Here is a 14,536-nt window from a genome sequence, read left to right as displayed (position 1 = left end):
AAAAGTTGTTTAAGATTAAAAAAAAAAATTTATTTGGTGTTCAAGTGCCTTTCCAACAATAAATCCCCTTGAAATGGCCTGCGGCCCAATGAGACCTAAGCTCTGAAGTGCCTTCATCTAGGGAGGGGCTACCTAGTGGTTTTCCCTTTTTTTTTCTTCAACTTTTTGTTTTTTAATGTTCTGGGGACAGCGCCACTAAATCATGCAGGAGTAATGGAGGTTTGGTCCCCTCCCTTCCCCCCTCCCTTAATAATTCATGCCTTCCAGTAAAGACGCAGCCATTGAGGCCACTTTACCGGGAGAGTTATGAGTTGGGGGGGAGGAGGGTGAGAAGAGAGGGGGGCCTCTCCATCAATCGAGTGGCTTTGAGTTGAAGTTTGGCTCGTAAATTTTGGCCCGATGGAATTTTAATGCGAGGAAGAGCGTGGGCCTGGGAGGAGGCTGAGAGCTTTTCCATTGACATCAGGAAAGTAAAGCGCTGAGACAGAGCCCCCTACACCCCTGTTCACTGCCCCATCTCCTCTCTGGGTCCTTGCAATTTCCAGAGGTCACCTTCCATCTTCAGGGAGCCCAAAAAGGCCACCTGGGGCTCTGCGTCTTTATGGAGGACCACAGCTATCCTGGGGGCGGAATACATCTAGGACACACTGGGGAGGAAGTGAAGTGATAACAACAATTAGTATCTGGTTAACATGCCCAGGACACGGGCGTGGATCCCCCAGTGCTGTGGGAGCGTTCAGAGAAGAGAGATTGATGTCAGTAAAATGGGGAAGACCCTCCTGGGTGGGCAGCCTTTGGGTAAGCAGGGAGGACAGGAAGGAAGTCAGTGCCCCAGGAGGGAGAATGTTCTGAACAAGGGGGAAGAGCTGGGCTTGTGTGAGGGGGGTTCAGCAGTAGGGAGCCTGGCTGGGCTGGAATGGACACATGATGTGGGATTATGCAGACTCCCGCACCTCCTATTGGAGTTAGAACCCCTAAATTTGGGTCTTGACTTTTCTTTTTTCTTCCAAAGTTACTGTCTGGGTGACCTTGAATAAAATTCCTCTCGACCTCACCTTACAAATTAAATGGTTTGGATTAAGTGATCTCCAAGATTCTTTCACATCAAATGACCCATACATCCAGGAGTTAAATGTTGGGGACTAGTAGAAGGTACGGCTCAGCAGAGTGTGCAGGGCCTTGAATATCAGACAGAAGAGGCTAAATATGTTCTGGGCGCAGTGGGGAGTTCCTGGAGCTTGTTAGTGGGGAAATGGCTTATGTCCTGCTCTATTTCCTCCTTCCTCACTCATCCTGATGAAGGAAGGAAAGGCACGCTGGCCCAGACCCAGGCACAGGGATCACTAGAGAATGGGCTGCCCTTCAGCCCCCACAAGCCCCAAGGTAGCCTGACTCCTGTCACTCTGGATTGAGGTGAGGGCCCATGTTAGAGTATTCTTACCAATTTCCTCAACTGTAATATAGGGATAATAATAGCCCTCCCTCTGAAGGGTGTTATTATGAAGATAAAATGAAATAATATTTGTAAAGTACTTTGCAAATCTTAAGGTGCTACATAAACACAGTTGTCCCCTAACAAATGAGTTGTAAAACTTCCAATGCAGAACAGGCTGAGAGGCTGAAGGGAAGAATAGGCTTGGCAGGGTGGTGTAATGGGGAGGACTGTGGATTCAGGGCCATGTGTCTTGGGGACATTCAACTTGGCTACACTGCTTTGGCTAAGTCAGACGTGGGCAGGACCAAATGATGGTGAAGAATCTCCAAGCTTTGGCTCTGGTGCCTCTCAGCTCTTATGGGAGACAGAGACAGACAGAAAAGAGAAACAGAGAGACAAAGAGTGAAAGAGAGGGGCAGGAGAGAGACAGAGACAGAAAGGAGAGAGACAGGGGAGTAGAGACAAAGGGGAGAGGAGAGGCAGACAGAGAGACAGAGAGTGAAAGAGGGGCAGGAGAGAGACAGAGACAGAAAAGAGAGAAACAGAGATACAAAGAGTGAAAGAGAGGGGCAGGACAGAGACAGAAAGGAGAGAGACAGGGGAGTAGAGACAAAGGGGAGAGGAGAGGCAGACAGAGAGACAGAGAGTGAAAGAGGGGCAGGAGAGAGACAGAGACAGAAAAGAGAGAAACAGAGATACAAAGAGTGAAAGAGAGGGGCAGGACAGAGACAAAGGAGAGAGGGGAGTAGAGACAAAGGGGAGAGGAAAGGCAGACAGAGGATGACAGAAAGAGAAACAGAGAGACAAAGAGTGAAAGAGAGGGGCAGGACAGAGACAGAGAGACAGACAGTGACAGAGAAGAGAAACAGAGGAGGGAGACAAAGTGAGAAAAAGAGAAGGGAGATAGAGAAAAGAGACAAAGACAAAGGAGAGAGACGGAGGGGAGCAGAGATAAAGAGAGGGAGATGAGAGACAGGATGACAGAGAAGAGAAACAGGAGGGAGACAAAGAGTGAAAGAGACAGAAGAGAGATAGAGAAACGCATAGAGACTGAGATAGAAAGGAGAGAGATAAAGATACAGAGAGAGGCCCAGGAAAAGCTACCCCTTGTCAGGACATATGTTTATGTATGTACACTGAAAGGGAGAGACAGACAGAAAGACAGAGAAGCCTAGGAGACGCTGTCCCTCTTCAGTGCACGTGTGTGTTCTTTCATATAGGGAGAGAAAGATTGGGAGGAAGAGCTATAAAATGAAAACCCTGGAAAGTACGTTCCCATCCCTCTTCTGTCAAACTATCTATTCTCTTTAATTCAGCACAGAGACCATTGTCTCCAGTCCCCCTCCCCACTCCCCCATTCCCCTACTCCTGGACATAAGAAGGATGAGCTCTAAGGCCCAAAGGGAATTTCTGGTCCTCCCCAAGCCCAAGGCCTTGCCCTCCGGAAGACAGCCTTATTCTTTGTTTGTCCACCCCCCCTCACTTCCCTCCTGCCGCTCCCTAAATAACATCTCCAGCCTATAATGTGCTGCTGCTAAGTACTATGGATTAGAAAAAACTATAAAGCAATTTCAGGTCTTTTCTATCAAGTCCATTCCACACGCCTGCTCAGAGCCGTGGAAGAAGGGGCTGCAGAGGGTGGGGTGAGCCAGGCAGGAGCGGCCGCCTCTTCCTTTGCTCCAGCAGGAATATAATATTAGGTCACGATTCTATAGTACTTTAAGATTTAAAGCACTTTACATATATGATCTCATTTGATACTGACAACAATCCTGTGAATCCTAGTATCTTGTCCAGCTTATAGCTGAGGAAACTGAGGCTAATGACTGCCCAGGATCACACAATCAGTAAGAATCTGAAGCAGGATTTCACCCACATCTTCCTCCCTCACAATTATCTTCTCTTTGACCTTCTACACTCCCAGGTGGGGACCTCTTCTCTCTGTTAACGGAAGCATTATTACTCCAATAACCCAAGTTTCAAACTTTTAGTTGTCTTTTGCTCATCCGTCTCATTAAGCCTTTTTTATCCATCAGTCACTAAGTAATTCCTTCTCCCCAGCCAGTCTCCCTGCCTCTACCCTGATCCATCATTTCGGAAGCCTCCTCACCAGCCTCCCATTTTAGCCTCTGCCTCCTCATTCTTTCCTGTGGCAGATGACAGATTACTCTTTTTAAAACAGTGTTCTTATTAGTCAGTTTAATGATAAATGCCTAAATTATTGAATGCCTACTGTGTGCAGGCCTTCACCCACTGAACTGGGATATCTATGAGAACATTACCTGTATTTTATGTAAACTTGGTTTCTCCCTTGGTGCCTGGGGCAGGGCTCTGCACACAGTAGGTACTTTAAAATGTTTCTTGTTTTGTTACCGAAGACAACACGAAAACACACTATATGACTTCTCTGGTCAGAAATCATAAAAGTTGAAATTCATTTTGCTGGAATTTTAAGACCCCTTGTGGACTTGGAACCATTATGTGAGAGAGAAAACATTTAGAAGGACATAATCATGGTTCAAGTTTGGAAGGCTCCTCTGAACCTACGGAAATAAATAGGAAGGAAACAAGCATTTATTACTATGCCAGCACTATACATTTAATCTTCACAAGAGCTCAGAAGTAGAAGCCATTATTATCTCCATCTTATATTTCCATCTGAGGCTAGATCTGAACTCAGTACTGGGCCTGGAAATTCATTTTCCCGAGTTCAAATTTCTGCAATATTAGCTGTGTCGGCCACACCACTCAGCATTATTGTTCTATCTCAAGGAAATTTTAAATTCTCAAGGGCAGCAGATATGCTTTTACAGAGACGGGCTCAGTGCCAGACACATACCCCATCAAGGACTGGTGGATTTCCTCAGTGTTTATATTCTTTCCATAGACACAAATTGCAACCCCTTTACAATTTTATAGGTGCTCAATACCTAGACAGAGCACATAGCATGCACTCTGTCCTTATTGAAATGAAAAGAGGGACGAAGTGAATATACCTGGTGGTGAGCCTCTAAGTTTTCTCCAACAGCTTGTCTCCAGTGTTATTACTCACCTTCAATCTTCAGTCCATCTCTGTGTTTGTTCCCTAGTGCCTGAAATCACATGCAAGTGCTCCCCATCTTTAAAAAAAACAAACAAAAAAAACTTTTCTAGGTTCTACCCTTCCCTCAAGTTATTTTCCTATCTCTCTCCCTCTGTTCTGTTATAGCACCAGCATCCTTCACATTACTCAGGTTCACAGCCTCCATGTGGACTTACTAATTTACCCCATTTATCCAACCAGCCACCAAATTTCATTTTTTCCACCTCTACAACCTCCCTTGACTTTCTTAAAGCATAAATCTGACCATGTTTCTTCCTTCTCTATAAACTTCAATGGCTCCCTAATATCTCCAGGATCAAATGTAAACTCCTCTTGACATATACATTTCTTTCTTTCTTTCTCTTTCTTTCTTTCTTTCTTCTCTTTCTTTCTTTCTTTCTTTCTTTCTTTCTTTCTTTCTTTCTTTCTTTCTTTCTTTCTTTCTTTCTTTCTTTCTTTCTTTCTTTCTTTCTTTCTTTTCTTTTCTTTTCTTTTCTTTTCTTTTCTTTTCTTTTCTTTTCTTTTCTTTTTTCCTGAGGCGGGGGTTAAGTGACTTCCCCAGGGTCACACAGCTAGGAAGTGTTAAGTGTCGAGATCAGATTTGAACTCGGGTCCTCCTGACTTCAGGGCCGATGCTCTAACCACTTCGCCTCCTAGGTGCCCCTGCCATATACCTTTCTTAACAGCATGGCCTCAACCTGCTGGTCCAACCTCATTACACATCTCTCCCCTCCGTGTGTGGGACAGCCCAGGCAAGCTGTCCTTGCTGTTCTGCGAAGCCTCCTGCGTGCCTTTTCCCTTGCCTCGAACGTGCTTCCTGCCCATCTTTGTCTCACGGTCTCAGTTCTCCCCTGATTCTCCCAGCTGCGACGTGTCCCCCCACATGACCTCGTCTCAATGTTTGTATTCCCCTACCCATACACGTGGGGTAGTCAGGTAGCTCAGACTAGCACCAGGCCTAGAGTAAGGAAACCTGAGTTAAATCCAGCCTCACACACCGGCTCTATGACCCTGGGCCAGTCCCTCTGCCCTGTTTGCCTCAGTTTCTGAGCTGGAGCAGGGAATGGAAACCCGCTCCTGTGTCTTTGCCAAGAATGGGGCCACAAGGAGCCGGACACAAACAAAACGCGACGGGACAAGAACAACAAAAACTACATTTTCCCTCCTGCCCAGTGGAACATGGCCTCGTGGAGGACAGGACTGTCATTGCTGACCAGTGCAGTGCCCGACGCACAGTGGGCACTGACAAATGCGGACTGGCTGATCAGGGTGGTGCTGGGAGCAGTCGGGCCGCCCGCAGCCCTGCCCTTGTGGTACATTGCTGCCCCTTGGCGAGGCACCCGCTTTTGTCAGTGCTTTGGATTCGTTCATTATTTGAGAGCTGTGGCCCTTCTCCCATATTTTAAGCCTTAACTTCATTCCTGTCTCTGGGCTTCATAATATCCTGGACAGTTGAGCAATAGTTCTAATTCTTTATATTTAATAAAAACCGCTTGCATTTATATAGTACTTTGAGGTTTGCAAAGGACTTTACATATGATATATGTCACCTAACCCTCACAGTAGGCCTCTGACGTAGGGGCTATTACTATACCCATGTTATGGATGAAGAAACTGAGGCTGGCAGAGACTAAATGGTTTCTCAGGACACATAAGTACTATCTGAAGTAGGAGTCCTGACTCTAGGCCCAGTGCTCTTTCTAACTTGCCCTCTGGTTGCCTTTCTTTATATAATACCTAAGCTGCCTCAATATGTTTATCGAGCACTTTGTACTTCTAAAAATGTTTTTACTTCTTAGGAAATCCTCAGACCAACTTGGGGAACATAGGGCAATAAATTAGTCCCGTTTGATAGATGAGGAAACTGAGGCACAGGGAAGCTAAGAGACTAGCACACGATTACAGGGTTTTGGAGAATCAGAGTAGCGCTCGTTCCCTTCAATCGGTGCTCCTTCCATGATTGGCGTCTGTTGGGATGGTTGATGGCCAAGATTGGAGCTGGGGTGAGAGCCAAACTGTCCGTCCCCTCATTTTTGCACTGAGGTTCGCTTGGGGTCTCACCAGTAGCAGGTGTCAGAGGCAGGATTTGGACCCAGGCCCTCTGAGTGCTGCACCCCGGGCCTGATGGGGATTCCCATTGCAGTTGCCAGGTTTCTGCTGCCCTGGGTGGGGCCGGCAGGGCTCAGAGCGTCTCCCTGTGTTCTCTGCTAAGCCTCTGACCCATCTCATTCCTCCTGGCCCGGTCCCACAGGCTCCGCCGGCAGCAGAACGCCCCCCTCTTTGGGAAGATCCGGAGTTCTCGGTTTGGAACTGAAGAAGCTGGGGATGGTGCGAGTGACCTGGATGAGGATGAAGACCTCCAGATCCAAGTCCCTTAGGGCAGGGGAAGGAAGAGGGAGGATGCAGCCTGCATCAAGGAACATTCGTGGGCCGGTTCTCCCGGAGTCCCGGCTGCAGCCCTGGGACAAAGTGAGACTGAGTTGCTTGGAACTTGGCCCTTACCAGGCTGAGATGGGGTGCACCCTAGTCAGGACAGGCTAAGGCCGTCCGGGGGACCCCCGTGGCCAGAGTTCATGCCCCTTGTCTCCCAGCCAATTCCTCCTGCTCCCCTCTGTGCCTCTCCTTTTCCCCTAGCCCCCACCCTACCCTCACCTTTCTGCAAAGTCAACAAGGACATACTAAAATAAGATAATGACTTTATTGGGCCACTAAAGAGCAGAGTGGGAGCTGAGGTCAACCACAGTCCTGCCTATCCAAGTCCCTAAAAAGGTGGGAGAAGTGTTTTATTATACATATTTTATATATATATATATATTTTATATACATACATACATACGTATAAGTGTGTGTGTCCTCGTACCTGTTTTATTTTTATAAACATATGAACTGAGGGAGAGGCTGGCTGCTGTTGAAAGGATTTGGGCATTTAACTCAGACTCCCTCTCCCCGGTTTGGGGCATCCTTTTGGACTTCTGCATTAGAAGAAGGTAATCAGGTGGGAAGACCATCCCAAGCCCATCTCCCGGGGTCTGGTGGGACAGAAGAGTGGGCCAACAAGCACATTTTTTACAAATTCAGACTTTTTTTAATAAACTGAGTTAAGATCACCTGAGGTTGAGCCTGACTATGGAAAAGCAGGAGGCAAAAACAAGGTCTTTGGCCTTGAAAGTGTCTCTCTGAGATGGGAGGGACAGTCTCAGGCACCTCTGCCTCTTCCTCCTCCACTCAAGGTCATGGCGCCCCGTGCGTCTGGGACCCCCATCCTCGGGAGAGTTACTGAGACGTGGGGGGCGAGGAGTTAGGAGCCCCTCGGCCTAATTCCGGTCCCGCTGCTGTGACCCCCCCAGGCATTTCTGTTGTCCCTCCAAAATGAAGGATTGGTCCTGCTGATTCCCAAGGTCCTTTCTGCCGATGATGGTGTAGGATCCTCTGACCATGGGGGTGAGGGGGCAGACAACATCCCCTGCAGGGAGGTTATTGTTCTAAGAGCCCCACCCGCTCCCTCTCCGCCTCTTCCCCGGCAGGCTGTTAATAAAACATGGGCCCTGACAATTTCCATGTCACCAAGCCACACTCTAATACCATTCTTGGAGACAGGCCTAAAATGATGATAAAAAATTTAAAAACGATGGTGCAAGCCGATTTTATGGGCAATGTGGGGCTTGTTGCCATGGAAACGAGAGGCAACAGCTCCCGTCCTGGACTCTCATTTTCCTTGAGAGGAGGTGCTAGAGGGAGTGTTGGGTGATGGGGAAACACAAGGACGTTTATCCTGCCCCCATGTCCCCTCCACTTTCCAAAGCTCAGCCAGAGGGATGGGCCAGGGGCCCTCTCTAGGAGAGGGACTGTTTCCTGCCCTGGGTAAATTAAAAAAGGAACTTGACCATAAGGAGAAACTAAAAAAAACATGTCCCTTGGCCCCAAATCCTGTGCATAGAGTGACAAGAACCTTCAAAGCCAAATCTCAAAGTAATCTTCCTTCCCCCCCACTCGGGGTCCCCTTCTACCATCCCCCATCCCACTCAGCTGCCGGGACATTCTCAGACACACAACAGACCTAGTCAGGCCGGGCTGGTATTTCCCCGCCAGACTCCCTGGCACCTCAAGCAAGATAGTGTCTGAACAGAGCAGTAATTACAGAGGCTGTATCTTCCTTTGCCTGGCTGCCCCCTGTCCACTCCTTCCGTGTGGCAAGATCTCTGGGAACCTCCCATCTCCACTAGGAGACTGGGCGGCAGGGGGGGGGGGGAGGAGATCTTGGGGGATGGGAGTTTGGGTGCCTTCAGAAAAGACTTGGGACTGCTATGTCCAGTTTCAGTCCTGGGTTTTATTCGGCTTTACCAACTCCAGGAAGTGAAACGACTCAAGATCTGCGAGTCAGGTGACCTATGGGCTAGTCCTGCTTTGTAAAATGAAGGAATTAGACTAAATGGTCCCTAAGGGCCCCTCCATCTTTGGCATGTGTCATGAGTCTATAAGCAGCCTTGACCCTGGGTGAGCTGGTGTCCCAGCTGAGCCCCAGAGCCTCCCTTTTGTGCTTGCTTCCCTAGGCTGACCCTCCAGGGCACCCAGGCAGGTTCCCAGCCCTTAACACCCTACCATTCCCAGCAGTCACCTTCGACTGAAAGTTCTCTTCTTTTGGGTCTTTTCTTTGGCTTCAAGTATTTTCTATAAATATGAAAATGTTCCTGCTAGAAGTAATCCTAATCCTAAATACCCATGTAAGACTAGTCAACAGCTAGATAAGGGCGAGACTTTCTCCACTGGGACACAGGAAAAGTTTGTGGGGTGTTGAAGGAAATAGGTTGGTTTGAGGATGGCAGGCAGAGGCAGAGATAAAAGAATCATCAGGATGGAAGGGATTTGCTGCTTTACAGACAGGGAAGCACCAGGCGGGAAATGCGGAGAGCTAGCGTTGCGGCACCAGCTCTCCTGACTCCATGACCAGTTGGCCATTGCAGCCGAAACACTGGTAGACTAGTTTCACAATGCTGCCCTGGGCCCAGCCCTAGGGTCTCCTACCTCCTAAGTGGGAGGAGAACCTCCCACTGCCCACTCACCCCCCTTTTCTTTCCCTTCACCTCAACTGCCCTACATGCGCATGACATTCCTGTGTCTGTGTGTGTGAGTTGGGAACGGCCTCGTTACAACAGGGGAGGCGAGCCTGAAGTGATCACGCTTCAGAGAGCCTTAAGGGCAGCAGCAGCAAAGGTAGCTCTCCATAATGGAGCTCTTCTTGTGCCAGGGAAGGGAGGGAGGGGGAAAGAGGAAGGGAGGAGGGTCAAAACCAGAGAACAGACCATTTCCAGTTGGGACAGAGAGTTGCCGGCGCCAGGGCAGCCAGGGTCTCGCCTGATGCCTTTTGGCTCTCTCTGCACCAGGCCAGACCTCAGCCAAATGAGGATGTCTTCACAGCTTCTCCTCAGCATCTATCCATTTTCTCTGTTTTTTTCTCTTCTAACAGCCTGAGCCTTCTTCAATGGAGTCCCTGAATGAGTGCTTTTCTCCCACTCCCAGTAAGATGGGGAGGTGCAGTGGAGGCTCCTAAGGACCTAAAGATAGGGCCTAGGCACACAGAGGAGACCACAGAGATCATCCTTTCACACTCTGTGGGTTCACAAACTGAGATCCAGAGAGGAAAGTTATAACAGGAAGGCCCTCCAAAGATCATCTTGTACAGCCCAGCTGGCTTCTGGGTAGCAAGAGAAAAGCAGTCCGGCTCCCTTCCTCTCCTTCTCCCCCCCAAACTGGACTCAGTTTTCTGAAAGGCTTTGGAGAAAGTCTTCAGTGAGTGATCCTTCCAGAATACTTGGCCACTTGGAGTCAGTCTGTCAGCTGCCTTCTATGTGCCAGGCACTGTGCTAAGCATAAAAAAATCTATGGGAGCCGTTGTCAAGGAGCTCCCAGTCAAACAGAGAGCCTACAATTCCTTCCATCTTGGGATTTGAGGCAGAATATCCTCAGGGTTCAAGATGAGAGGACTGAAGGGACAACGGGCCAGTTTGTTTTAACCGAGCCGCCAGGTAGCAGGGGAGGTAAGGACTTTAGGGTTGGGGTCAGAAAGTCCTAGCTGTGTGACCCTGGCCAAGTAATTCACTTAACTTCTCTCTGCCTCGATGTCATCGACTATAAAGTAGGGATAATAATAGCGCCCAACTTTCAGGGCTGGTCTGAGGGTCAAATAACATAATATTTGTGAAGCACTTAGCAGTGTCTGGCACATGGCAGATACTACATAGAGACCAGCCGTTGTTTTTTTTTTTTACTTATGATTAACTCTAAGAAGGGATCTTCATCTCATTGGACCACTTCCCCTGTACTCCTGCCCTCGTTCCTCTTTCCCATTGTGTCTACTTCTCTGCTTGCCTTCCTGTACAGTCTTCTGCTGAAAACAAAGCCAATGGAATGGTCAGGGTTGGACTGGAAGGTGGGTGATGGAGGAAGAGAGCCCGGAGAGGCAGTGGGTTAGTGGGCAGTGTGAGGAGGGAAATGTGATGGGCCGAGGCTGGATTTCTTTCCCTGTGCAAGGCACTTAACTGCCCCTCCGTAAAATAGGCGGCTGGACTTGAGAGCGAAAATCTCTTCGGGCTCTAACCCAGTTAGTCCAGGCTTCCAGGCCCTCCTCCAAACTCTCAATCTGCCGAGCAGAGATCTCTCAGGTAAAGTAAGGATCACAGGCCCCGGGCAAAACTGCCCGAGTTAGGGAGCCTAGGAGAAGTCTTCCTTACCAGGGGCCTAATTAAGCTGTTCTCCCGGTCTCAAACCCTGCTTCTGATCCAAGCCCAGCAGTGACCAAGAGACTGTATCTTTTTTGTGATAACCTGTGTGTGTCCCCTCCCCCAGCCCAGTCTCCCTTAGGGCTTCCGAAACTTGCCCCGTCTGTGCTTGATGAATAGTTGAGGTGAATTAACTACCCATCTGGCTTAGAGGCCTCAGAGTCAGTGCAGAGAAAAGGATCACATGTTGGAAGAAGTGGTAAGCACTTGGGGGAGGGAGGCCAACGGGGTCCGGGGAACCAGCTGCTGTTCCCAAGCCAGGCTGGCTCCTTGCTGGCTGTTAATTGCAAGGTTGTGAGATGCCAGCTGCTTCCCCTCCCCCAGCTCTACCCATCACCCTTCGAGGCTGGGGGCTTCATGCACCGAGTGGGAGGGGGAGAGAGGAGCAGGAAATCCCTTAAAGATTTTCCCTCCGCCACAGCGAGGACCCCGTAGGAAAGAGGACATTAGATGCCCAGACATCTTGTCTCTGAGCTCCTCCTACCACCCTGGGGTGTATGTGTAATGGGGGGGAGAGGAGAGAAGAAGGGAAAGTGCTGAGTTGAACCAAACCTACTTGTTCTGCTGGTTCCTCCTCTTGACTCCCTGAACAACCCCTTTTCCCCATCCCCCCAGTCATCCCCTGGGGCTGGTCATGGGTCTCCTTCCAGAACAGCCTTTTCCAATACTTTGCCCAGCCCTGAAATGCTTCTGGGGAAGTGGCTGCAGTCCCTCATTGGGCCCCAAATCAATACCTTAGGGCAAGAAGCCGCAGCTCCCTGCCTGAGCTCAGCACATCTGAGCCGGAACAATGGGGTATTCTGGGCCTCTGGCTAGCTTCTTTTTCTGACGGGGGAGAAGGGATGAAAAGGGAAAGGAGTCAGAAAGGGAGTTGTGAAAGGGGGCGGGAGAACGCCAGAGACGGGCATGTGACCAGGACTCTCACCAGAAGCTCTGCGCTGATACCAGGCTTCCCCGGGGAGAGAGAGGCCGAGCTGGGAGCTCTCTGACTGTCCCACGGCAAACACCTTCATGAATCATTCCTCCAGCCCGAAGTGCAGCTACCGCTGAGACGGAGGATGGCACTGGGGGTGGGGAAGGGATATTTTTAACATATCCAGGTTTGGAGATCACCGGGGCTTCAACAGACTTATGGATTTTAGTTTTTTAGTCTCATGAATTCCAATACGAGCCAGATTTTCATTACCATGCTCTGACCCCACCCCCAAAATAGACAAACTAAGGTCCAGGGTTACTTGCAGAGTTGATCATGTCAAATACTGAGAGATACAATAAGGAGTCAAGGTCTCCCACCCAGGCCTCTGCCCTTGGGTTTTCCCCCTGGCTCTGAGTTTGTGGGGTAGAAAGGTAGTAGTGGTAAGGGGGTAAAAACTTGTGGAAACTTCTGTCCACAGATTCATGGAAATATCTCAATTGTCCCAGGCTCCTCTTCCTCAAGTCGCTAGGAGATAAAGACTGAGGCGATAGAAGAAGCAGATCCCTCAGCGTCCTGGCCCCACAGAATAGGTAGTTCCTGCTCTGGGCAGCAGCTGATAAGTTAAGAATGTTTCTCCCAGTGGAGAAGATAGAACTACCATCTGTGAAAAACATCTAAGCGTTGGTTTATTCTTGATTCGACTATTAGGAAAACACTGGCAATTGCTTGGAAGAAACCTCACGACTTCCTCTTTTCCTGTGTGTGATACTATGGTGATCAAAGAAAGAGCTAAATTTAATTTGCAGGCAGACCATGTTAGTGAGGTGAATACCTTACCACATCTTAATCACAGAATCTTCTCTGCCTGGGTCAGAGCACATCCCTCTGTCTCCTGCTTTCTCAAGAAAAAAAGGCTATTTTACTGAAATGACCTCTGCAAAAGAAATTCTACCCCGGGCTGCTCACTACTTTCACTGTCACTGGTAATCAAGAGGGCCTTTCTGAAGTTACTGCAGAAAGGAGGGGAATGGGCAGTCTTTGATCCATTTCCTTATCATCTATAAGGTCTCAAGCTTCTCTGATCCATCTCCTTATCATTCTAGGGGCTCAAGCTTCATTCCAGACTCATTTTTTCTTGGCTCCTCAATGAAGAGAAATCACTAAGTTTCCCATGTTGACCAATTGATCAATCCACATTCTCTTAATAAGTCTCTTCCATGTCAGATACCTTCCTATTAGGTGTTTGAGATAAAAATACAAAATTGAGGTCGATCCTGTTTACATTCCACTGCAAAAATGTTTGTAGCAGCTCTTTCTATAATGGCAAGGAATTGGAAATTGAATGGATGCATTAGTTGAAAAATGGCTGAATAAGATGTATATGAATGTTATGGAGTATTACTATTCTATAAGAAATGATGAACAGACTGATTTCAGAAAAGCCTGGAAAATTTCTATGAACTAATGCTAAGTGAAGTGAGTAAAACCCGGAGAACATTGCACACAGCAGCAAGACTATGTGATGATCAACTACAATGAACTTAGCTTTTCTCAGCAATACGGTGATCTAAGACAATTACAACAGACTTGGGACGGAAAATTACTTCTTCATCCAGAGAAAGAACGGAATGTGGATCAAAACATATTATTTTCACTTTTCCCCCCTTTCCCATTGTCTTTCCCTTTTGTTCTGATCTTTCACAACCTGACAAATATGGAAATATGCTTAAAAGGATCAGATTGGTTGGGGTCTTGGGGAGGAAGAAAGTAAGGGAGGAAGACAGAAAAAAAATTGGACCTCAACATCTTACAAAAATGAATGTTGGGGCAGCTAAGTGGTGCAGCGGATAGAGCACCAGCCGGCCCTGAGTTCAAATGTGACCTCAGACACAACACTTTCTGGTTGTGTGACCCTGAGCAAGTCACTTAAGCCCAATCACCTCAGGGGGAAAAAGTTAAAGAGTGCCATTATTTGTAATTAGGAAAATAAAATATTATTGAGAAGAAAAAAAACAAAAAACAAAAACATTCCACTCAGAAGGGAGGGTACACTATAAGCTATTATTTGTAAGCCTTATAACACATACATGGCACTTGATAGCACATAGTAGGAACTCAGTAATTGTTAATTAAGAGAACCTGAAGATCGCCACTAAGTAATACCAAGCTCTTTTTTCTCTAGCATAAATCATCCCAATTCCTTTTACTTCTCCTCCAGGGTATTTTTTCCCAACCTCTGATCAATTCCATCCTTTTCTGGACTGTCTCCAGCTTCCCCGCATTTCTCTGGTAAGTACAGAAATAGGCAAAGACAAGCGGAAACTATT

General features: G+C 48.0%; 1 protein-coding gene across 1 annotated transcript in view; it reads left to right on the top strand.

The window, feature by feature from the left end:
* Positions 1-7,624, top strand: part of CCDC102A (coiled-coil domain containing 102A) — a 43,300-nt gene extending 35,676 nt beyond the window's left edge. Inside the window, exon 9 of the mRNA XM_074293533.1 lies at positions 6,769-7,624. Coding sequence (XP_074149634.1) covers positions 6,769-6,895 — 127 coding nt within the window. The 3' untranslated portion in view covers positions 6,896-7,624. The remainder of the gene's footprint in view (positions 1-6,768) is intronic.
* Positions 7,625-14,536: the final 6,912 nt, after the last annotated feature.

This window comes from Sminthopsis crassicaudata, chromosome 2 (genome assembly GCF_048593235.1).
Source record: "Sminthopsis crassicaudata isolate SCR6 chromosome 2, ASM4859323v1, whole genome shotgun sequence".
NCBI classification, from domain to species: domain Eukaryota; kingdom Metazoa; phylum Chordata; class Mammalia; order Dasyuromorphia; family Dasyuridae; genus Sminthopsis; species Sminthopsis crassicaudata.
The sequence above is the reverse complement of the archived record's forward strand: the minus strand, read 5'-3'. Positions and strand labels throughout refer to the sequence as shown.